General features: G+C 45.6%; 1 protein-coding gene across 1 annotated transcript in view; it reads right to left on the reverse strand.

Moving 5' to 3' along the window:
• ECT2 (epithelial cell transforming 2) overlaps window positions 1-24,788 on the reverse strand; it is a 1,537,379-nt gene that overhangs the window by 219,804 nt on the left and 1,292,787 nt on the right. Inside the window, exon 20 of the mRNA XM_044070772.1 lies at window positions 18,915-19,069. Within this exon, the coding sequence (XP_043926707.1) occupies window positions 18,915-19,069 (155 nt within the window). The remainder of the gene's footprint in view (window positions 1-18,914; window positions 19,070-24,788) is intronic.

Genomic DNA, 24,788 nt, shown 5'->3' on the forward strand with positions numbered 1-24,788 from the left:
GTACCTTCGTTTAATCTACGTTGATTGAATCTAGCACAAAACCGACAACTAGCTACGTTGTGGTCAGGGCCTAAGCAAGGAATACAGTAAGAATGAAAATCCTAATGAGGTATTTGCTTCCCACGTGAAATACAATTATTAACTTTTTCTGACATTGGACTGGAGCAAGAAAAAAGTTTCCCCAACGGGGTACTTAGTTTTGAGTAGGAGAAGAAAGTCTTCGGACTGAAGTACGTTTATAAAAAATTGTCAGGAGTCAGCTGACCGGCACTTGCGAACTGCTATCACCGCACGGCAAGAAAGACTGGAGAACATGGCGTCGGCTGTCAGCTTTGTACTCCTGGCGCTCTGATGTCAGGGAGCATGGCTGAACAGACCCAGACTTTGGGATTGTGGCCGACAGAAGACTGCCTGCCGGCAGGAGAAAACCCTACAGTCATGACTGCAACAGTGAAACACGATGAACATCTTGCTTTTGAGCCTCTGCCCACTGATTTGTGGTAGGTCTAGCCAACCGTTTGGGGTTGGTAAGGAGTGGAAGTGGAATCTGTATCCTTGGGAAACTATATTTAAAACCCATTTGTCCTGGGTAATTAGTTTCCAATTTTTTGCATGCAGGGCAATCTTTCCCCCTAAAGGAACAGTCAGTTGAGCAGGGCTTGGAAGGTTTAAAGTTAAGTCATTGAGACAGTTTACCATAGGGTGGAGTCTTACTACTCTCCCCCGATTTGGAAGTGGGAGCCCCCCAATGCTTAGACTTGTGAGTACCTTAGGACTGAAGCCTTGGTGTTCTGCTGGTCCTGGATTTGGACTGAAGGCCTGCAAGAGGCAGGAAAGGACCAATTCTTAGAGGGTCAATGCCTACTAAATCTGGGAGGCTGTACTTGCAGGAAATCTTTAACAGTTTGCATATATTTAGCTTTTTCCTCCATCTTTTTAAGTACTACTTCTGCTTTGTTGCCAAACAGGCATTCTTGGTTTAAGGAAGCATCCAGTAATTTAGCTTTAACATGATCTGGCAAAGATTGCTCCTTAAGCCAAGCATGCCTTCGAAGTACAGTCCCAGTGACAGCAGCCCTGCAAGATGCCTCTAATGAATCAAAACCACATTGCAAAGAATGATTTCAAACTTGTTCAGCAGAATGCATTAAATCCTGTAAATCTTTATTTTCAGCAGTCAGGAATCAACATCAATTTCTGTTTAAACAGTCCAATAATATGCCGCTGATACTTTAACATATGAAACTGACAGTTTAAGGCCCTAATGGTCAAGGTTGTAGAAGTGTATACCCTTTTACCCCATCTATCCAGAGCCCTGGAATCTCCATCAGAGGGGGTAGGATTTTTGGTAGTAGTAGCCTTAATGCCCTTGCGTCCCTGTGAAATAGTCTCATGATACGCAGTAGGAATTTTAAAGAGGAACTCTTTTTGGAGTCAGAGTAATCCTGGCTTTCCCAGCAAAAATGCTCCCTAAGAGTATGCAAGGTTTCACCAAAAGAGAAATCCTCTGGAGGGGAAGCAGAGGAAATGGAGTCCTCTGCATCAGAATCCTCATAGGTAGACAAGGGCAAATCCTGGTCATCAGAGAGAAAAAAAGAAGTTATGTACCTACCATAACGTTCCATGTTAGTTGTCTTCTTCTCACCTTCTTTCTTGCTGGTTGGGTTCGGAGCCGATCCTCGGCTCTGACTCGGCTATCTTCAAAAGCTCGAGAGCTGCTTACTGACTTGAGGGCCCCCTATATCCCATGATGCCTGGCGCTAGATACCCATGTCTCGTTTGGTAAGTCTAACTGCAGACATAATAAAGGAATCCTATCCTAGAATGCATAAATCCTACTGGAGAGACTACTAGTCAGAAAGTATTAGCCAGAGAAGACTCAGCCAGTGAAAAATCAAGAACTCCTCTTCTTGGTCCACTAGGATAGGAGGATGGAGGGTGGGACGCAAGAAAGAAGGCGAGAAGACAACTAACATGGAACATTATGGTAGGTACATAACTTCTTTATGTTAACTTGTCTATCTCGCCTTCATTCTTGCTGGTTGGGACAGCGTCCTTAGCACCTAAAATCCTGAGTGGCTCATCGGAAAAGACTCTTCAAAACAGTGGAACCAAAATCAGCTCTGCTCCTGGAAACCAAATCCAACTTGTAATGCGAAATGAAAGTATGTGGGTTGGCCCATGTAGCAGCAGCACAAATAGATTCCATGGGCAACCTAGCCTGAAAAGCCACCGAAGTAGCTAAAGCTCTGGTGGAGTGACCTTTTGGTTTAACTGGCAAATTCCTTATTCCTCAGTTATATGGAGTCAGAGTAATCCTGGCTTTCCCAGCAAAAATGCTCCCTTATATGAATGTGATGATAGAAGTCAACCACCTGGATAAGGTTACTTTGGAGACCGGAAGACCTTGTTTACCTACTGCACAAGACCGGAAAAGTTGATCTGATTTTCTAATGTCAATGTCCTTGGTTCTATGCAAATAAAAGTGTAGCTGCCTGTGAACATCTAACTGATGCAACTTATATTCCCGCCCTGTTGGAGTGGTTAGGGAAAAACACAGGAAGGTCTATGGACTGATTCAAGTTACTCTCTGAAGAGACCTTAGGAAGGAAGGACTGATTAGTCCTAAGAGCAAACCTGTCATTTTGGAACACGAGGTATGGGGGGACAGATAGAAAGAGCCTGTAGTTCCGAAACTCTTCTGGCTGAAGTAATAGCTACCAGAAAAAGGGTTTTCCAAGATCAATGAACAAGAAGCTGCAGGTTCAAAAGGGAGCAAAATTAGAGAAGCTAAAATTAAATTTAGATCCCACGGTGGTGGAGGATCTCTCACTGGGGGCCTGAGCAGAGTGGTTCCTTTGAGAAAGGCTTTACACAGCTTGAGAGACATGAAATTCTTTTCCGACAGGCCAATGTGAAAATTTGAAATTGCAGCTAACTGATCTCTAATTGTAGTGGAAGTGGACCCAGCATGGAAGAGTTCTGCAAGAAATTCCAAAATGTAATGTACAGGGGCTGAAAAGCAGTCTATACTTTTAGCCTCCGTCCAGGAAGAAAAACGTTTCCACTTACTAGCGTACATTTTTCTAATCGTAGACTTGTGTGATGACAAAATGATTTTGCGCACAGAGGGGGTGATATCTGGAAGCCTGGCTAAAGTTGGAAGTGGAGCAACCAAACCGTGAGCTGGAGAGAGCATAGGGTTGGTGCAGCCTGCCCGACTGATGAATCAGGAGGTCTGGAACTAGGTCCAGAGTCAAAGGCTGCTCGAGAAGATGGCGATGCAGGAATAGGAACCATATTTGTCGAGGCCAGTAAGGAGCAATGAGGATCATTTTGCAATCTAATATGGTAGCTTTCTGAATTAGCTTCGGGATTAGGGGAAAAGGAGGGAATGCATAAAGAAGTCCCTGAGGCCAATCGTGGACTAGAGGATCTCTGGGGGAATGCCCGGCAAGTGGAAGGAGAGAGAAGAAATTGCTGCACTTGCTGTTGAAGGGAGTTGCAAAAAGGTCGAAGCAAGGTTGGCCCCATTTGCGGAAGATTTGGTCCGCAACTACCTGGTTCAGAGACCACTCGTGAGGCATGAGAATTGCTCTGCTCAGTCGGTCTGCTATGATGTTGGACCTCCCAGGGATGCGCAATGCAATCAGAAACCGTTGGGAAGAGATCACCCACTGCCAGAGTCTGAGTGCTTCTCGACATAGGGGGGTAGGACCTGGTTCTGCCCTGCTTGTTGATGTACCACACTACGGACATATTGTCAGTTTGAATTGCAATGGTCCCGGTAGGAAGAGAGTCCTGAAGAGCCTGCAACGCTAAGAGCACGGCCCTCATCTCCAAGACATTTATGCGCAGATGGTACTCGTGAGGTTGCCAGGTGCCTTAGACTGTTCTGCCCTGATAATGCCCCCCCCCCCGATCAGCGACGCGTCTGTGGTCACCGTAGCAACTGGAGGGGGGAGAACAAATGGTCTGCCGTGGAGCACTGATGTGGAGACCATCCACCACGCAAGGTGCTTCTTGCATGCTTGTGTGATCATAATCATGTAAGACATGGGAAGCTGCTGGAAGGACCACTGGGTGAAAAGAAGCCACTGGAGAATCCTCATGTGAAAACGAGCTAGAGGGACAAGTATGATCGCTGCTGCCATGAAACACAGAGTTTGAAGGACAAATCTGGCTTGAATTCTTTTGCATGCTAATAAAATCTTCACATGCTGGTGAATCACTAACACCCTGTCTGGTGGGAGGCTCGCTGACTTGTCTTTGGTATTTAAATTTGCGCCTATAAAGGTGATAGATTGACAGGGTGACAATGCAGACTTTTTGAAATTTATTGTGATACCTAGAGCAAGTGTCGATAGTGCAGTCTCCGGCTCGCAGAAGGTGATGTCTGGTGGAAGCAGTGAGGAGCCAGTTGTCAAGATATGGAAACACCTGGAATCCTTGCCATCTCAGGTGAGCGGCAACTACTGCCATACATTTGGTAAACACCCTAGGGGCTGTGGTGAGACCAAAGGGCAGAGCTCTGAACTGATAATGGCTGGCTCCCAGCCGGAAGTGAAGGAATCTTCTGGAGAGTCTGTCCATTTTGATGTGGTAGTACGCATCCTGAAGATCTATAGAGCACATCCAATTGTCCTGACCCAGGAAGGGCAAAATGGACTGTAGCGTGACCATCCGGAACTTCGTTCTTTGTACAGACCTGTTCAGTCTGCTGAGATCCAGAATGGGTCTCCAGTCCCTTGTCTTTTTTGGTACCAAAAAGAACCTTGAGTAAATTCCGGATCCTTGCTGGTCTGCTGGGACTTGCTGGATGGCCCTTTTTCTTAGCAGTTTTGAGACTTCTTGAACTGCTTTGTCCCTTAGATTGGGTGGAACATCTGGAAGGGACTTGTTTGACCTTAAGGGGATGTGAACAAAGGGAATTCTGCAGCCTCCAGATATGACGGACTGTAACCATTTGTCTTGTGTTATTGTCTTGCCAGGCTCTTGGGTACAGCGATAATCTTCCCCCGACTGCATCCAGAGGTGGGCAGCCGGGCAACCCTTCAGGGATGCTGGAAGGGCTTCTCAGAGAAAGATTCTCTGCTGCCCTGATTTTGCGGACCCCCTCTGCCACGAGGGCGGCATCTGTTATTGTTCCCTCCTCTGCCCCTGGATGGGAACTCACCACGTGTGTCCTGCAAGGCTCCCTGGGATTTCCGGAACCACATCTTTCCACTCTTCTGACCCTTAGGATATGGTCTGGAAGGAATGGAAAAACGGACTCCTATGGCAGAGAGAGTCTTGCCTTCCTGCTCACACCTGGTAAGGGTATCCTTCACTTGTGATACAAAGAGAGAGGAACCATCAAAAAGGGGTGCTGGTGAAAGACGCTCTGAAAGGTTCCACAAAGTTACATAGCCGTATCCAACCATGCCTCCTTAGGGCCACGCCTGTGCCTGCAGCTCTACTCGCACCATCAGCTGCATACGAAATGAGCCTCATGGAGGAGTTTACCACTGAATTAAGAGTCGCCAGCTGGGAGGCTGCCTTAGCCTGGGCCCCCTCAGCTGATGGATCTTGGCGGGCATCTCCAAGCTCTTTCAGGAGATCCCTCTGACGACGGGTAAACTGGCACAGGTAATTCAGGGACCGCATGGAAAAGGTCGCTGAAGAGAACATCCGCTTCCCATATTTGTCCATCGTCCTGGACTCCTTGTTAGGGGGATGGACAGATGAAGTTGCAGCAAACTCCTCCTTTGTAGCCGCTGCTACCACCATGGCATCAACGGGGACACCTTTGGTCAAGAACTGTTTGTCCTGCGGTGCAGTAATGAATTTTGCACGTCTTCTAGGGGTCAGTTCCACTGTCTGGAGCAGTCCACGCCTTCCGAGCCACCACAGACATCAGTGGGTCGAAAGGCTGAGACACCCAGGAGGTGGAAGGTCAGGATCCAAACGTGTCCAGGAATACAGACTCATCCCCGGAAGGGCTTAGGGCAGTCCAGTTCCCCCTCTGCCTAAGCATCTTAAGGATGTCTGATAAGGAGACATCTTCAGAGGGGGATCTTGGGGACCCTTCCGACTCCTCTAAGTCGGTATCCTATGTGACAGACTTGGGGGAGTTAACATGCTTCCTCTTGCATTTCCTCTTGCAAGGTGGCTCCTCTGAATGATCAGGGGAGGCCTTGAAAGAGGAGGATATACCCAAGGGGGTGTCCTGGAGGGCTGTATCCGCACACTTGGGGTCTGGATGACGGGCAGAGGCGGATGCAGGCACCCTAGGGGGAGGAGCCGATGGGGTCGATCGTGGGACTGACTCGGGGGCCAATACACTCATCACCTCAAAGGTGTCCCTGCCCGGACGCAGAGAGGGCTCCGGTTCCAAGAAACCAGAACCCCTCCCTGCACTGAGGGGGATGTCTCCGAGGCAGATGGGTGAGCCGAGCTCACCTGATCTGAAGCCCCGAGGGGGAGAGCGGGGTCGGACAAGGGTCCGATGCCACTCGCCCCCTTGGAGCCGACGAGGGAGTCTCAGTGCCCAGATCCCTCCAGGGGAAGGTACCATGGAAGGGATCAGAGCAGACAATGGAATCGAAGGAGAAGGTATCGGAGCAGATGGTTCCACGACTTGAACTCCAACGAACTCCGGCTCCGAGCTAATAGGATGAGTCGGAGGAGGAATATCTACAGCTGTGGATGGAGCTGACACCTGATGAGGGGGGGCTGGACAACAATTCGGCTAGGGCCTGCGATTTTAACAGGCTACTGACCACTCTTTCCAAGTCATGGTCCGAAAGTCTAGAGGACCGAGAAGAGTGGGATGAGTGATGACTACGCTCCGATTGGAGCAGAGGCGTCTTCGGAGTCAGACGTATCGACTCCAGAGAAGAAGACCTGGATCTTTTTCGACTCAGACGGCTCTGAAGAACGTCTAGGAGCCGACTGGGAGGGAGGAACATCGGTTCCAGCCGGAGCAGAGATGGATGGTATGGGCTTCACCCAACAACGGCTCCAAACTGGGAGCCGAAGGTTTAGGTGGCCTGGAAGATTTCACGGGCTGAGCCTTCGCCGGTGAATCTTGGGGTTTAAGAAAACCCCTCAGGATCAGTTTGTTTTTGCGCTCCTGCAGGACTCGTGGACTGAAAGCATGGCAAATCAAGCAAGAGTCCTGCAGGTGCACGGCGCCCAGACAATAAACACAAGTGTGACCATCTGTCAGACATCTTCAGACAGCATGAGTCACACTTCCTGAATCCGGACAGTTTGGGATCCTTGCACATCCTGGAGGAAAACCAAGGAAAAGAAAAACACACAGAAGGTTAAGTACTAACCACTAAAAATTGCAGACTACAGTTACCACAACCAAAAAACTACAAGTACTACTACAAACACTATAGATAACTTATCACTAAACTAACAGTGATACTAAGGAAATTATTATATATATATATTTTTTAAAGGAAGATAGAAAGAAAAAGTTATCCTCTAAAAACGGAAAAACCTTTCTGAGGTAAGGAAAGGGAGAGAAGGGGGAGGGGAAACTCTCTAACAAATGAGAGTCTTGGGGAGAAGTAAATCAGGATCAAGAGAAAACCAACTACAATACAACAGTCTAATCTAATGACTAATTCTACACTAAAAACTAGCAGTTTTGACAAGAAAAATACAATAATAAAGTTTTATACGACCTGAGCCAGTAGAACAACCTTGCAGCAGAAGCGGCAAACGAGATCTGGGTATCTAGCGCCAGGCATCATGGGATATAGGGGGGCCTCGAGCCAGTAAGCAGCTCTCGAGCTTTTGAAGATGGCAGAGTCGGAGCAGAGGATCGGCTCTGAACCCAACCAGCAAGAATGAAGGCAAGATAGACAACTTATCAGAAATTTCAGAATCCTGATCAGAAGAATCAGAAGGAACATCAGTCCTAGGTCTCAGAGGCGGAAGGATGGCTTCCCCTGTTTAGAGTAATAAGGTCTTGAGCCATTCTTATAATTTGTTTTTTAGGCATAGGGGCCTGGCCATGCAGTCTGGGCATCAATTTTCTAGGCATGGATCGAGTTTAAGGCCATGAAGAAGAAGACGGCATAAGTTTAATATGCAAGTCAGAAGGCCTGAATACCCCCTCAGAAGCTGGTGCCTGCACAGTGGCTCCAGACCCATCTAAGGTAGAGACATCCGCAGGTTCCACAGTCGAAGCATCTCGCAGCATACCAGACTCCAAATGGGTCTCAGTAGAGGCCTGCGAATCTGAAGTAGCGGGCATCAGGGGCTGCGAAAGCGCCTGAGTACCGGCGAACTGGCGACTAGCTTAGAAGAAGCATCGTTGGCAGCTTTGGACCTATGCGGTCCTGTCTCTGTCTTTATCTTTGTGTTTTTTCGTAATGTCGGTAGTCGGGTGGCTTACCAAAGCCATTTCTGGATAATTGAACAGAGTACCCAAATATTTAGATGAGTAAATGAACCAACGGCGAATAGTACGAGGTTAGAATAAGGCACAAAACCGACAGCGAGGTACGTCGTGGTCTGGGCCTAAGCAAGGAATGCAGTACGAATTAAAATCTTAATGAGGTATTCGCTTTCCACAAGAAATACAATTGTTAACTTTTACTGACATCGGTTTAGACCAAGAAAAAGGTTCCCCAATGGGGTACTTAGCTTAGTTGAAGACTTCGGCTCTGAAACGTGAAATGCGAAAGCGAAAATTTCAGGAGTCAGCCGACTGGCACTTGTGAACTGCTTCTGCTTCGGGCACCGCACAGCAAGAAAGACTGATGTAATGGCACCAGCTGCATGCTTTATACCCCTGACTACCTGACGTCATGGAAGATGAGACAGCAACTGACGCAGGACCCAAGAATTTAATAATCAGGCTGACTGAGGGCTACTGCAAGCAGATAACCCAAATGTGATGACTGCAACAGTGAAACACGAAGAACATCTGAAAATGTTAACCAGAAACAGAAAAAGTACAGTTTTGTACCTACCATAAATGTAGATGTCCGATAGGTATGCATCTGCAGTTATCACATATGGGTTGTCCTGCCTCAGGCAGCCCTTCGGTCGGCCTGATTCCAAAGTCTGGGTCTGGCCTCGGCTGATGTTGCACTTTCCCTGACGTCAGAGCGTCTGGGGTATAAAAGCATCAGCAGACGCCATTTTCCTCAGTTTTTCTTGCCCCAGATGCCAGGTGCCCTCTAAGGAAGGCTAAAATTTGGAGAGATGCATTTTAAAAACAAATCCAAACATGCACAGTACTATAAAAACAAATACACCATAATAGATCCCCCCAGCTAGCTATAAGAGGGGTAAGTACCCAAGAAGTATACACAGAGGGGAAGGAGGGAGGGTAAACCTGACTGCAGATGCATACCTATCGGACATCTACATTTATGGTAGGTACAAAACTGTACTATGTCCTTCAAGGATGCATCTGCAGTCATCACATATGGGTAGAATACCATAGCCAATCTGGGGGTGGAGGTACTAAGTAAAGGATGGTGTATCTAAAATACCTTGCAGGACTGCCGTAGCAAAGCCTGCTCTGGATCTGGAGTATAAAGGTAAATTGTAATGCTTGGCAAATGTATGCACGGAGCTCCATGTAGCAGCTTCTAAAATGTCCTTGGTAGCCACCCCTCTTAGGAAGGCTGTGGAGGTGGCTGTGGCTCTCGTGGAATGAGGTCTAATGTTAGCTGGCACAGTTTTTCCATGAAAGGAGTAACAAAAACGAATGCAATTTCCTATCCATTTTGAAATTGTCTGTTTGGAAATTGCTTTTCCTTGTGCCCCAGCAGCATATGCTACAAACAGCTGGTCAGTCTTTCTGTAACTTTTAGTTCTGTCCAAGTAGTAGCGCAACTGTCTGTGTATGTCCAGGGTGTGCAGAAGTTTCTCCCCTTTATTCTGTGGTTGTGGGAAGAATGTAGGCAAGTGAATAGCTTGGTTCAAAGATACCCTGGATACCACCTTTGGCATAAATGTAGGATTGGTTCTCAATGAAACTCTGTCCTGATGAAAGATAAGAAATGGCTGTACTGCCATTAGAGCTTGTAACTCAGATACTCTTCTTGCTGAGGTTATGGCCAGAAGGAAGGCAGTTTTCCAAGACAGAAACTGTAGATCTGCAGATGCTGCTGGTTCAAAGGGAGGAAGTGTTAGTTTTTCCAACACAAAGTTAAGGTCCCAAGTAGGTAGAGGTGGTTTCCTTGGAGGATTGATGTTTTTGATTCCTCTTAGAAACTGTCTCAGGAGAGGATGAAAGAAGACAGGTGGATCAACATTGTATTCTGCTGAAATTGCTGAGGCATGTATCTTAATAGAAGAGTAAGACAGGCTGTTGTGGAACAATTCTGCCAAATATTCCAGTATATGTGCCATGTTCATCACTGTCGCATCTAGGCCCTTTGTTGTGTTCCAAGTGTGAAATCTTTTCCATTTTGCTGAATATGCCTTCCTTGTGGAAGGCCGGCGAGCTTCCATAATAATATCCTTCACTCTCTGGGATAGCTTATCCTGAGGAGGAGTCATGGTATTTTCCAGGCAGTTAGTTGCAAGGTTTTCAGGTTGGAATGCAGTGTCTTGAAATTGTGCTGTCTCAGTAGAAGTGGCCATAGGGGGAGAGGCCACGGTTTCGTCTGTGACATGCTCTTTAACAGTGGGTACCAGTGCTGTCTTGGCCAGCTTGGAGCTATCAGAATCACTCTGGGCTGCTCTGTTCTGATCTTCAGTAAGACCTTGGTAATTAATGGGAGAAGTGTAAAAGCATACACTGTTAGAGCTTTCCAGCTGAGAGAGAGAACGTCCACTTTCCATGCTTGTGGGTGGTATGTCCTTGAGCAGAATTTCTTCAGTTGATTGTGGGGGGAGGCGAACAGATCTGTTTCCGGCCTTCCCCATGATTGTGTTATGAGTAAGAAGATGTCTCGGTGCAGCATCCATGCATCCATGGTATTTCTGCTTAAGCTGTCTGCCAGTATATTGTCTTTCCCTGGCACGAACTGGGACTGCAGCTGTATATTGAGTTTCAAGGAAAGTTCCCATAGATTCACTGCCAGTCTGCAAAGAGGCTAGGAATGGGTGCCTCCTTGCTTATGTACCACATAACTGTGGTGTTGTCTGTCCTTATGAGTAGGTGGCCTTGATGAAGAAAAAGTTTGAAGGCCTCGATTGCGTGTATCACTGCCAGCATTTCCTTTTGGTTTATGTGCATGCGCAGCCCGCTTTGTGACCATAGCCCTTGGATACATCTGCCCTCCATGTGTGCTCCCCAACCTTGGTCTGAAGCGTTCGTAGTGATGGTTTGGTTGGCTCTTGGCTTGCTGAAGGGCAACCCACTGTTCGACTGGCAGGCTTGAGCCCACCACAGAAATTCTTTTTGAAGGCATGGAATGAGTGGGATCAAAGTTTCTAAACTGTGACTGTGCTGAGTCCATAAACTCCTTAGGTACCATTGTAATTTTCTCATATGCAGCCTTGCTTGTGGAATCAGAAGAATGCAAGATGCCACGTAACCCAGGGCCTGCAGGATTTTCCTTGCAGTCAGCTGAGTTTGTCTTGTCAGATTCTTGAAGTAATCCGGTAGTTGTTTTTGTTTTTCTTCTGTGAGAAAGGCCATTTGGGTGGTTGTGTCTAGATCCACACCCAGAAAAGTTATTCTTTGGGATGGAACAAGTCTTGATTTGTGGATGTTGACTGTATATCCCAAGGCCTGCAGTAGGTGGATGGCATAATCCAAGTCCTTTAACAAAGTTTGCTTGCTGTCCGCTTGTATAAGGCAGTCGTCCAGATATGGGTAAATTTGAATCCCTGAAGTCTGCAGTGTGCAATTACTGATGCCAGGCATTTCGTGAATACTCTGGGCAGTAGATAAGCCAAAGGGCAATGCTGAGAATTGATAATGCTCTGACCCTGCAAGAAATCTGAGGTGTCTTCTGCAACTTTGTCTGATAGGGACATGCAGGTATGCCTCCTTGAGGTCTAGAGTCACCAGCCAAGACCCCTTGCCCAGCATGGGAAGGAGTTGCTGTAGAGTCAGCATTTTGAATTTTGGCACAATGAGGTAAGTATTCAGTGCGGACAAGTCGAGAATAGGCCTCCATTGATTTTCTTTTCTTGGAACAAGGAATAATCTGGAGTAAAATCCTTGGCCTTGTTCTGAAAGAGGTACCTTTTCTATAGCTTTCATTTGTATTAAGTTGGAAATGTGTTTCAAAGCCTCTGCCCTCTGATTTGGTGGCAGGTCTGGCATGCCTTTTCTTTTTGGCAATGTGTGGAAATGGAACCTGTATCCTTTGTCTATTATTTGCAGTGTCCATGTGTCCCTTGTAATGCTGTGCCAATTTTTTGAAAATAAAGAAAGCTTTCTGCCCAAAGGTGCTTCTAATTGAGCCCTGGTCGGCGGAGTCAAAACAAAGTCATTGTGTCTGTCCTGGTGTAGCAGTTGTAGTTCCTGCACTACCTCTCTGGTTGGAAGGCTGCCATTGACGGCCTCTGTAGGAGCCTCTAGCTTGCCCTCTACCTCTGGCACGCCTATTCCTGCCTCTCTGAGATCTGTCTGAGTCCAGAAAGGACCAATTCTTAGTAGGCCAATTTCTGCTGAATCTCGGTGGTTGGACTTGCAGAAAGTCTTTGACTGTTTGCACAGATTTTGCCTTTTCTTCAAATTTCTTTAAGACCTCTTGAGCCGTGGAACCAAATAATTTTTGCTTTTCCATAGGAGCATCCAAAAGCTTAGCTTTAACATGATCTGGCAGAGATTGTTCCTTCAGCCAGGCATGCCTACGTATGACTGCACCTGTCATAGCTGACCTACATGAAGCTTCCAATGCATCATAACCACACTGCAAGAAATGGTTACTAACCTGCTGGGAGTTATGTACCAGATCCTGAAGGGATTTGCAATCAAGGGGTTCAGAAGAAGACAGTTTCTTATGCAATTCATCTAACAAATACTCTTGGTACTGTATCATATGAAATTGACAATTTAATGCCCTCATGGAAAGAGTTGCAGAAATATACACTTTCTTACCCCATCTCTCTAAAGCTCTGGACTCCCTTTCAGAGGGTAGAGGATTTCTAGCAGTGGCAGCTGCAACCCCTTTTGGGCCCTGGGAAATAGTTTCTGGATCAGCAGAGTGGGCCTTGTACAGGTGTAGATGCGAGTCTGGGACCCTGTAGTACCTATCAGGTTTGGCAGGAGCCGGAGGGAGAGAGTCAGGGGTTGTACATCAGAGTACACATCATCAATGACATTCAAAACAGGAGCTATAGCTAAAGGCCTATGCTGAGGTAAATGTAAAAAGGTCCTTAATCTCTTTCTAGAATCAGAGAATTCCTGACCCTGCCATTGAAAATGTTCTCTCAGAGTGTAATGTCTCTCCAAAGGAAAACTCTTCAGGAGGGGAGGCCGAGGGAATAGATTCTTCAGCATCAGAATCCTCGTAGGCCGAATAAGCCTCCTCCTGGTGGTCTGACAGAGTAAAGTCATCAGAGGACTCATATGAGGAGTGGGGGTCAGAGGGCTCAACCCTGGGCCTTTTGTCTGGAGGTGGTTGAGAGCCCCTGTCCGGATGAGGTTGAGAACCTCTAATTAAGGAGATAAGATCCTCTGCTAAGCTAAGAATCTGTGAGCCAGTAGAGGGTCTCCGAGAGGTAAACTTGGGAGGCAAAGCTTTAGAAAGTTTAGCAGCTTTAGCCCTAGAGAAAGCCTTAATGGACATGGATGCAGGAGGTCTGGCTGCACCACGTGCAGGAGTAGATTTGTCTAAAGGAATGGTGTCGGAAGGTTCCTGGACACCAGTTTCAGTAGGTAATTCAATAACCAACTCGGCCAGGGCCTCCGGGGCCAAGGTAGTCGGTTGTGCGGTTTCGGTAATCGGAAGTACCAAGGACTCTGTTTCAGCCGAGACAGAGACACTCGCGGTAGGCCTGACCGTGGTTTCAGCCGAAACAGCGGCCCGCGTGTGTCGGTCCTTGTCCTTCCGTTTCTTAACTAAATGCGAAGTCGGAGTCTCCGACGGCATCTTGTAAGCAAAACTAGCCCCAAAGAATTCCTCTGCAAACTCCGACCGACATCTAAGAGTTCGTCGGTTGAAGGAAGCACAGGCTGAACAGGCCGAGACGTCGTGGTCTGGGCCTAGGCAGGAGTGGAAATCCTTATGAGGTATTTGTTTCCCAAAAGTTAAACAATTATTAACTTTATCTGACATCGGCTGAGGCAAGAAAGAGTCCCCAACGGGGTTCTTAGCTTTTTCGAAGTCTTCAGTAGCTGAATCACAGGAGCTGGCCGACCGTCACTTGCGAACTCCTTCTGCTTCGGGTACCACGCGGCAAGAAAGACTGAGGAAAATGGCGTCGGCTGACGCTTTTATACCCCAGATGCTCTGACGTCGGGGAAAGTGCGACATCAGCCGAGGCCAGACCCAGACTTTGGAATCCGGTCGACCGAAGGGCTGCCTGAGGCAGGACAACCCATATGTGATGACTGCAGATGCATCCTTGAAGGACATCTTTAAAAAGTGTCTGAATTGTCTGTGAATTAGAATATGATGATAGGCATCTTTTAGGTCCAGAATTACCAAATACTTAAAGAGGAATCGGAGGCAACACGGACTAAAGGGTGAGCGATTTGAATTTTGTGACTTTTACTTGACAGGTCTCCTGGTTCCCTCTTTTTGGATACTAGAAAAATTTTTGAATGGAATCTTTTTTCCCTTTTGATCCTCTAGCACAGATTCTATTATGTCCTGTGACAGGATATGGGAAATTATAGGAGGAAAGAGGTAGTTTTGATTTTGAGGATGAGGTAGGGTTGCCACCTTTTAATCGGGGCAAAGTGGGACATGGGGGTGTGGCCATTGACAATGGCCACACCCTCAACCATGACATCACCACAGGCATGGTGACAGAGATGCAGTTATGGGTACAACAGCTGGCTGGCTGCTGGGGTGGCTAGCTGGCTGCCTGGAGTGGCTAGCTGGATGGATGAATAGCTCGCTGGCTTGACGGACATTTGGATCACTGGCTGGAGTGGCTAGATGGCTGGTTGGATGAATGACTGGCTGAATGAATGGCTGGCTGCCTGGAGTGGCTAGCTGGATGGGAGTAGCTGGATGAATGGGCTGGTCACTGCAGTGGTTAGCTGTCTGGCTGCTGAAGTGGCTAAATGTATGGCTGCACTGATACATGAATGGTTGGGCTGGATGTACACCTCTCAACTGTACAGATTTTTACAGAATATTCAGATTTTTGCCTCATATTTTTGTTCTGTTTCTAATAGAATTGGCTCTTTAGCTGGTTAGCTTGCTTAGCTGTTTGCTGGCTAGCTCGGCTGTTTAAAAAAAAAAAAAATGTCACTGCTACTTTTCGTAGCGGCTGTAGAAGTTGCAAAACAAACCGCACTATAGCCGCGATCTTTGTAGGGCTTTTCCTGCCCCAGTCCCCACCCCCTTCATAAATTGTAGCCAACTGCTGCACAATTTAAAGCACCCAGACCTAACAGGGAACAGCTCTGCCTGCAGGTCCAGGGTGGTGACGCAACTGAATTGCTGTGAAAAAGCCGGAAGTAACTGCGGCTTTTCCACGGCAATTTAGTGCAATCGCAAAAGCAGGGACTTTTCAGGTCCCACTGCTTGATACAGCGGGCAACAGGATAATGTAGCTTAACCCGTGAGTGTCTCGCTGACAATGGGACGGGTGGCAATCATAGGATGAAGGAGAACTCCTCAGTTTGGAAGGACAGAGTCCCATTACCACCTTTATCTGTTCTAAATGCTTTCCTAAACCCAGCAATTGGCCTCGTGCCAAAAAAAGGAAGAGAGAGAAAGATTTCTTGTAAAATGAATACAGTTGCTATGATTTGGAGGGGAGTGGGACAGAAGAGAGCACAATCAGCCTTTTTTGTTAGACTGCGATTGAGCCTGTACTGCCCCCTCCTGTTGCCATGTCATTGTTTCTTGAATTATTTCCCTGAATGTTTAAACAGTTTTCTATAAAAGAGCCCTGGGCTGGAAGGGCAATTTCTTTTATATTTGGGAATAGGGGACTGAAAAATGTTACTTAAATCCCTAAATCAGTTTCCTCTCCTCATCTAACCTTTTCAAGACTTTCATGAAGACGTACCAGAATACTTCCTTGTCAAGGGGAGCACTTTCAAATTTCAAATTTCAGACCATGTCCTCAGGGAGATTCTGGAACCTTAGCAATGCATATCAATGAATAACTCACCGCAGCTACAGCTTGAACAGCAGCATCTGAAGAGCATTCAAAGAATACTTAATGACTTGTGATACGCTGACAGAATTGTGTACAGTAATGAAGAAAATAATTCAACTGGAGCCTTACTTATATTGGTTCTCTAGATAAATAATGAGCTAAGCTGACTTTTGATTTTGGGAGTAAGATAAGCAAATGCTACATGAGTGGATATTGTGCAACTCCCCCAAAACAAAAACAAACTTTGTGGGAATCATTATATGTAATCTGCTGCTCAGCCAGCCACTTTCCTTTCGCCTAGGTATAAGCAAAAAATGGACAACCTTTTCACAAAGATGACAAAGTCCCCATAGCGATACTTATCTACCCAATAGCAGAAACAAGCTGATGACCAAACCACTGAAGATACAGCCTATACAGAGTCAACAAAAAAAGTCCTGAACTTTGGCACCAGTGCGCCTGCTCTTTTACCATCACGCTCCATCAGACATACTTGTGCATGTGGGAGGTGCACAAAAGCATTGGAATATTTGCCCCACATCCAGCTTAGGCTACTGCAACAGTGGTGGACTGATTATCATCACAGACTAACAGACAATATGAACTATAAGCTCCATAATGTTCCTCTGAACAAGGAGTTCCTCAATGGACACTACCAATTAAGTTAAGAGGTTAAAGGAAAAAAGGAAATACCATGCACCAGGTCATTTTTCTCCACTTTCCAGACTCTGAAATACAGCTCAGACTTACCCTTCTAAGAGTTAGGTTCTCTTCCCCAAACAAGACAAAGGGGAGCTCCATAAAAGGAAGAAGCCAAGCTATAGAAAACAATGGCAAATGCAGCAAAATAAGGCTGGGAGCCATCAGGGCCAGGACCAACAGAAGAAACCATGACTTAGTCAAACTGCCCTTTCTCCCCTAAAACCTCACTCAAATCCCTCCAACTCCTAAATACAACCCCCATCCCACCCTTAACCTCCTTAAAAATAGGGAGTCATCTGGGTTTATTTGTGGAGGCATGGGATAAAACAATTCAGGACCAGAGAATATGCCATATTCTGAAACAGTTACAGACTAATTCAAGAGCAGACTCAGATCTTCAGGGGTTTGCCCTGTTCCCAAGTAACACATTTGCTTGGTTCCTCCTCTGCTACAGGACTTTAACCAAGAAGCCATGGAAAGAGTACCACAACTGGAGAATACAGGTTTCTACTCAAAACTCATTTTTCTATCAAGAAAAAAAGGAATCTGGGTGCTCAGTCAGGACACCTCAAGACTAAAGTTCCTGTAAGTATCAACATTTTAAATGCTTAAACTTCAGAAGCCTATTATCTCTTGTACACACACTAGCCTTCATGGTCACCTTGACTCTAAAGGATACCTACTTTCACACATTCACCCACTGCAAGGGTATACAGAAGTTAATCAAGGTCTGAAAAACAGGGAACACCCTACCAGTTAATTTCCTTACTATTTCGTTTTTCCTGAACCTGGAGTTTTCATGAACCTCATGACACCAGTAAAGGCGTTCAAAAGAACCAAGGCAGTGCAATAGTTACCCTTACCCTAGATAACTGTCTAATTAGGGCAGACTCTGTAGAAGGGATTAAGGCTTTGCAGTTTACTCTGACATGGTTCTAGATACTAAGTCAGTCTCTCAATCTCTCTAAACTGCATCTGATCCCTGCAAGAAAAGCACTGCTTACAGGGGCATTACTGGACAAATCATAGCAAAAAGCTTTTCTCACCAAAGATAAGGTACACTGCTGTTTCCTTCTCTCCAAACACTGAAAAAGCATACCATCACAGCAAAGGAATTCCTGAGGATTCTACTGTACATGGTCTCTTGCATACTGATAATCCATCTAGCAAGATAGGCATATGAGAAAGTTACAGTGGTAACTCAGAAACAGACAGTGCACTCACTCCCAGTTTCTGTAGTCTCCAACATCCTTGTTTATACTTGTATAAATCAGCTGTCATGGAAGAACCACCAAGTACATCTCAGCCTGTAGATACCTTTCAGGCTATCTCAAGGACTCGGACCATGACCACAGACTCCACAGACAATGCACAGGGGAAGCCCAATGTAGGTCAATTATGGGTCTGGGACACACAGGTTATTAACCAAAGGACTCCTGAGGAACAGGGTGCCTAAAATCTAAAATGTACTGGGAGGTGTAAAGACGTAGTTTATTAAATACATATTTGCTTTGAAATTACAAACATGCTTAATTTTTGAATTATGTGTTCTGATGTGTGAAGTTTGAAATAAAGCATTTTATTAAAACATTCAAAAAAAAAAAAACCCTGCCTTAGCCCCTGGCACGATTCTCCTTGCTGTAGCTACTATCATGTATAAACAGACAAGTAATACAATGTTGGTGTGCACTGAGAATGTATTATCCTACATCATGCCACAGTCGATACAGTGACATACAACTCTGTTACACACTGAAAATGCAAAGCATTGCAATTTGTACTAAAGCAATTTTAAAAAGAAAAGCTGTTGTATAAAAATAGGACTGATACAGAGTTTATGGAACAAACAGAAAGTTCAAGTGTCCTGACCTGATTTTTTTGACTGACAGCTTTCATTTAAAATGCAAAGCTAGAACAAAAAACTGATGCTTACTGCATTTTTATCATTTTAAACATTCCACTTTGCAAAGTTATTCAAAAATCTGAAATTCTGTTTACAAAGGACTTACAGAATCTGCTTTGCAAATAGTGTTGGCTATATGCCGGCATAGAATCCTTAGCCACTCCTGTTTCACAGGCTCCTCTGCCGTCAACTGGAAACCCAGCAATAAGTTTTCCTGCTCTGTTGGAGGTCGAACCACTAAAGCAAATGCATGCCGACAATCTGCAAATACAAAACAAAAAAAAAAGCCTTTGTAACATTTTTCTGCCTTGACAACCCAACCCATTGCTGATAACTGTAACCTTCCTCTAAAATACATGTTTTCACTATACAGAGAGCATAGAATCTTAACATCCTTTGCTTAAGGAATGAAAGATCTTTAGTGTCTCATACGCCAATGACAGCTCTGGGAACTGGAACAAAAGCAATCTGAGCAGCTGGCAGCATATGCAGTCTCATTCATTGTACCAGACAACTACAAAACTCATGAGCTACAGCGTATTAAATATCAAGGTTCCAGCGTCAGCCAATAAAGGTTGCCCCAAGAACATGGGAAAAAAATGTCTGTGGTAATACCCCATTTCAAAAGATTAACACAATATTTATGTGGAGGGGCAAAGTCCTCACACTGGGCATAAGAATCTATCACTCCAAATGATTTCACTGCTTATCAAGTCAGGCTGCCTAAAATGCTCATGATATTCTGTTCAGCTGTCCCCAAATTAAGACACAATGGTAAACTAAGAGTAAGCTGGACAGAAGTTCAGTCATGCGAGGTACACTCATAAAAAAAAATGTATACTCCTAAATTGGCTGATCTGTGAACAACCCTCTAACTATGCATAGCTACTGGCATCTCCACTTCTGATATATCCAACCTCAATAAAATTCTGCAATTTCTGAAGCTGCTGCAGTCAAAGCCATGCTCGACTCTTGCCAGCACATGTCATGGCCTCATATGCTAGTAAAGGGATGGTATGCTCAAGCTCCAGGTTCCCCAGTCTGACCCCCACTCCCAATATACACAGAGTATACAAACTCAAAGAAAAAAAGCATTTTTAAGTTATGACTGGTAATACGCACTGGTGAAAGAATACACAAACAGGAGAGAAGAAAAAAAGTACAGTTGTGTACACTTACCATAAATGTAGATGTTGAGTGTTTTCACTGTTGCAGTCATTACATTTGGGTAATCTGCTTGCAGGTTGCCTCTCAGTCGGCCTGATTAACAAAGTCTTGGGTCCTGCGTTGGTTGCTGTCCCTTCTTCCATGACGTCAGGTCGTCAGGGGTATAAAACATGCAGCCAATGCCATTACATCAGTTTTTCTTGCCCCAGATGTCAGGTGCCCCCCATTGGAGAGTAATTAAACAAAAACACAAAGGTATACCTCCAACAAAAAAGCAAATGCACCAAAAAGGCTTTTAAGCATAGTAAAGGAAAGTAGAGATATAGCCAAAAGAAGTTAGGGGGGGCAGGAGGAAGGGTAACCAGGACTGCAACAGTGAATACACTCGAACATCTACATTTAAGTGTACACAACTGTACTATGTTCTCAGTGTTTCACTGTTGCAGTCATTACATTTTGGTAGATTCCCAAAGCTATGGTTGGGAGGAGGAGTTTAGATAGCATTAGGACCAGCTATAAGGCCCTGGAAGACTGCAGTGGCAAAGCCAGCTCTGGATTTAGAGAAAATTGGCAAATGATGCTTGGTGAAAGTATGTACAGAACTCCAGGTAGCAGCTGGATGTCCCTGGTAGGCACGCCTCTGAGAAAGGCTGTTGAAGTAGATGCAGTCCTGGTGGAGTGAGGTCTGATCCCCTGGGGATAGGTTTTCCATGGTGCTTATTGCAGAGATGAATGCAATGGCTTATCCAGTTAGAAATAGTTTGTTTTGAAATAGCCTTCCCCTCTGCCCCTGCAGCAAATGCTACCAGCAGTTGTTCAGATTTTCTTTGAGGTTTAGTCATGTCCAAGTAGAATCTAAGTTGTCTGTGCACATCCAAGGAATGCAGAATCCGTTTCCCTTTGCTCTGTGGATTGGGAAAGAAGGTTGGCAAATGAATGGACTGATTAAGAGCCACACTGGATACCACCTTGGGCATGAAGGATAGATTGGTTCTGAGTGACACCCTGTCAGCATGAAAGATGATGAAAGGCTCCACTGCCATAAGGGCCGGTAATTCAGATACCCTTCTAGCTAAAGTGATTGCTAAAAGGAAAGCTGTTTTCCAAGAAAGAAATTTTAAGTCTGCAGTAGCAGCTGGCTCGAAAGTAGGTAGAGTGAGTTTCTCCAATACAAAGTTAAGGTCTCAGGCTGGGGTTGGAGCTCTCCTGGGGGGTCTCAAATTTTTGGCCCCTCTGAGGTACTGCTTGAGCAGTGGAGGAGAGAATAGGGGAGGTTCTGTGCTATAATGAGCTAAAATGGCTGAGGCGTGGATTTTAATGGAGGAAAAAGGACAGGCCCCTGTGAATCATCTCAGTTAAGTATTGTAAAATCTGAGGTAAATTGGGCACTGCTGTGCGTATCCCTTGAGATTGGTTCCAGGCACAGAATCTTTTCCATTTTTCAGCATAAGATTTTCTAGTACTAGGCCTCCTTGCTTCTAAGATGACATCCATCACAGGTTTACTGAGGGATGGTAAGGGAGAGTTTAAGTAATTAGTCAGGCTGCAAGGTTCAGTGTTGGAAGCTGAGGGTGCAGAATCCGGTTCTCCTGCTGAGACAGCAGGGAAGGGAGTCTGAGGCAGGTGCCATGGAGATAAGGTGACACACTGCGCAGGAGAGGGGTGCCAGTGTTGGCTCGGCCAGTCTGGAGCAATCAAAATCATCCTTGGTTTGTCCTGTTTGACTTTTAGTAGCACTTTGGAGAGCAGAGGCAGCGGGGGGAAGGCATAGACTGACAGGTTTTTCCAGCTGAAGGACAGAGCATCCACTTTCCAGGCTTGTTTGTGGGGAGTCCTTGTGCAAAATTTGTCCAATTGGTAGTTCTGGGGGGAGGCAAACAAGTCTATATCTGGGCTCCCCCATTCGCTTGTCAACATGTTGAAAATCCTTGGTTCCAGTTTCCACTCGTGTGGGTCCATGAGGTTTTTTCTTAGTCCGTCTGCCAGTGTATTTAATTTTCCAGGCAGGAATTGAGCCTGTAGGTGCACTTGGTAGCTCAAAGCTGTGTTCCACACTGCCATGGCTAGTATGCAGAGGGGGTAAGAATGTGTACCCCCATGCTTGTTTATGTACCACATAACCTTGGTGTTGTCTATCTTTACCATTAGTTGTCCTGGAAGAATGCAGTCCTTGAAGGTTGTCAGAGCATTCTGTACAGCTAACATTTCTTTTTGATTGATATGCAGGTGCATTTGACTTGGGTTCCATTTGCCCTGAATGCACTTCCCTGCCAGGAGAGCCCCCCATACATAGTCTGATGCATCTGTTGTTAGGGTTTGGGCAGCAGGGGGTGTGTTAAAGGTAGTCCCTTGTTATGGTATCAAGCCTCTGCCCACCAAAGGAACTCTAGGTGTAGACAAGGTATGATAGGCATCATTGTTTCTAAGCTGTGAGAATGTTGACTCCATAGGCTTTTTAGATACCACTGTAGTTTCCTCATATGCAGTCTTGCATATGGAATTAGAAGAATGCAGGAGGCCATGAACCCCAAGGCTTGCAGTATTTGTCTTGCAGATATAGCAGGGTTTTTGTGGCCACTTGTTTGAAGTAGGTTGTCAAATGAATTTGCTTTTTTGGCGTGGGGTAAGCCATCTGGGAAGTTGTATTCAAGCTTGCTCCCAGGAACATAAATTGCTGACAGGGTACCAGCTGTGATTTCTTTTCGTTTATTGTGTACTCCTGACAAGTTAGAACCCTTTTTACAAATGCCAGATGATTCAAAAGTATGCCCTGGCTTTCTGCCTGAATTAGATAATCGTCCGGGTATGGGTATATTCGAATACTTCTTTGCTTGCAAAATGCAACTGGAGCTAGGCACTTTGTGAATACCCTGGGAGCAGTAGATAAGCCAAAGGGCAATGCAGAGAACTGATAGTGGATGTAGCCTGCTTTAAAGCGTAGGTATCTTCTGCAAGATTCCCTGATTGGGATGTGCAGGTATGCTTCTTTTAAATCTAGTGTTGCCAACCAGGCGTCTTTACCTAGCATAGGAAGTAACTGGTAAAGAGTCAGCATCTTGAATTTTGGAATCTCCAGAAAGGTGTTTAGAGTAAACAGGTCCAGGACTGGATGCCATGATTTGTCTTTTCTGGGTACCAGGAAAAGTCTTGAGTAGAAACCTTGTCCCTTTTCCTCTTCTGGTACTAGCTGAATAGCCCCCATACTTGAGAGAAAGTACTTGTTTTTGAGCCTCTGCCCACTGACTTGGGGGTAGGTCCGGCCACCCACTTGGCATTGGCAATGTGTGTAAGTGAAATCTGCATCCCTGGGAAACTATATTTAAAACCCATTTGTCCTGGGTAATGAGTTGCCAGTTCTTTGCATGAAGAGCAATATTTCCTCCCAAAGTCAGAAGATAAGTGCTTGGAAATTTTAAAAGGAAGTCATTGAGACAGTTTACCAGAGGGGGGTGTCTTGTTATTCCCAGACTTGGAAGTGGAGGCCACCCCACTGCTTAGTTCTGAGAGTCCCCTGGGACTGAAACATGGGGTTTTTGCTGTATCTGGGTTTGGCTTGAGAAGACCTGGAAGGGGCTGGAAAGGACCAGTTCTTAGAAGGCCAGTACCTACTAAATCTAGGAAGCTGAACTTGTAAAAAATCGTTTAACAGTTTGCATAGATTTAGCTTTATCTTCCATCTTTTTAAGAACTTCTTCAGCCTTGTTGCCAAATGGGCGGTCCTGATTTAAAGGAGCATCCAACAATTTAGCTTTAACATGATCAGGCAAAGATTGCTCCTTAAGCCAAGCATGCCTTCTAAGCACAGACCCAGTAACAGCAGCCTTGCAAGTGGCCTCTAAAGAATCAAAACCACATTGCAAAGTGCGTTTTCCAACTTGTTCAGCAGAATGCATTAAATCCTGTAAGTCTTTATTTTCTACACAGTCAGGAATCAACATAAGTTTCTATTTAAGTAGTCCAATAACATGTTGCTGATATTTTAACATATGAAACTGGCAGTTTAAAGCTCTAATTGCCAAAGTTTAAACCTTTTTTCCCCATCTATCCAGCGCCCTGGAGTCTCTATCAGAAGGGGTAGGATTTTTAGCAGTAGAACCCTTAATGCCCTTGGGCCCCTGTGAAATAGTCTCTGGATCTGAAATAGGATTTTTGAAAAGGAACTTGTGGGACTCTGGGACCCTGTAGTATCCGTCAGGTTTACTGGGAACAGGAGGCAGGGGAATCAGGGGCCAAACTGGATTCCGAGAAAGCATCAACAATGTCTAGTACAGGAGGAATAGCCAAAGGCCTATGCTGAGGTAGGAGAAGGAAATCCCTAAGCCTCTTTTTTGAATCAGAAAATTCCTGGCTTTCCCAGTGAAATGCTCCCTGAGAGTATGTAAGGTTTCCCCAAAAGAAAAATCCTCAGGAGAGAAAGCAGAGTGAATAGAGTCCTCTGCATCAGAATCCTCATAAGTAGGTAAGGACAAATCCAGGTCATCAGAAGAGTCAGAAAAAACAGAATCCTGATCGGAAGAGTCATAATCAAGCTCAGCCCTAGGCCTCTTTGGGGGGGGGGGGTTGTTGGCTACCCCTGATTAGAGTTATTAGATCTTCAGCCATTTTTATAATTTGTTTATTTAGGCATAGAGGCCTGAGCACATGGACTGAGCGTCGTTTTTTTAGATATGGATCGAGATTTAGGCCTTAGTAATAAAGGAGGCATTGATTTAATATGCAAGTCCGTAGTCCTGAATACACCCTTAGAAGCCAGTGGCTCCGGACCCATCCAAGGTAGAGACATCCGCGGGTTCCATAGTTGAAGTATCTTGTG

The sequence above is a fragment of the Protopterus annectens genome, chromosome 4.part1, assembly GCF_019279795.1.
Source record: "Protopterus annectens isolate FY-2018-M chromosome 4.part1, PAN1.0, whole genome shotgun sequence".
Classification (NCBI taxonomy): domain Eukaryota; kingdom Metazoa; phylum Chordata; order Ceratodontiformes; family Protopteridae; genus Protopterus; species Protopterus annectens.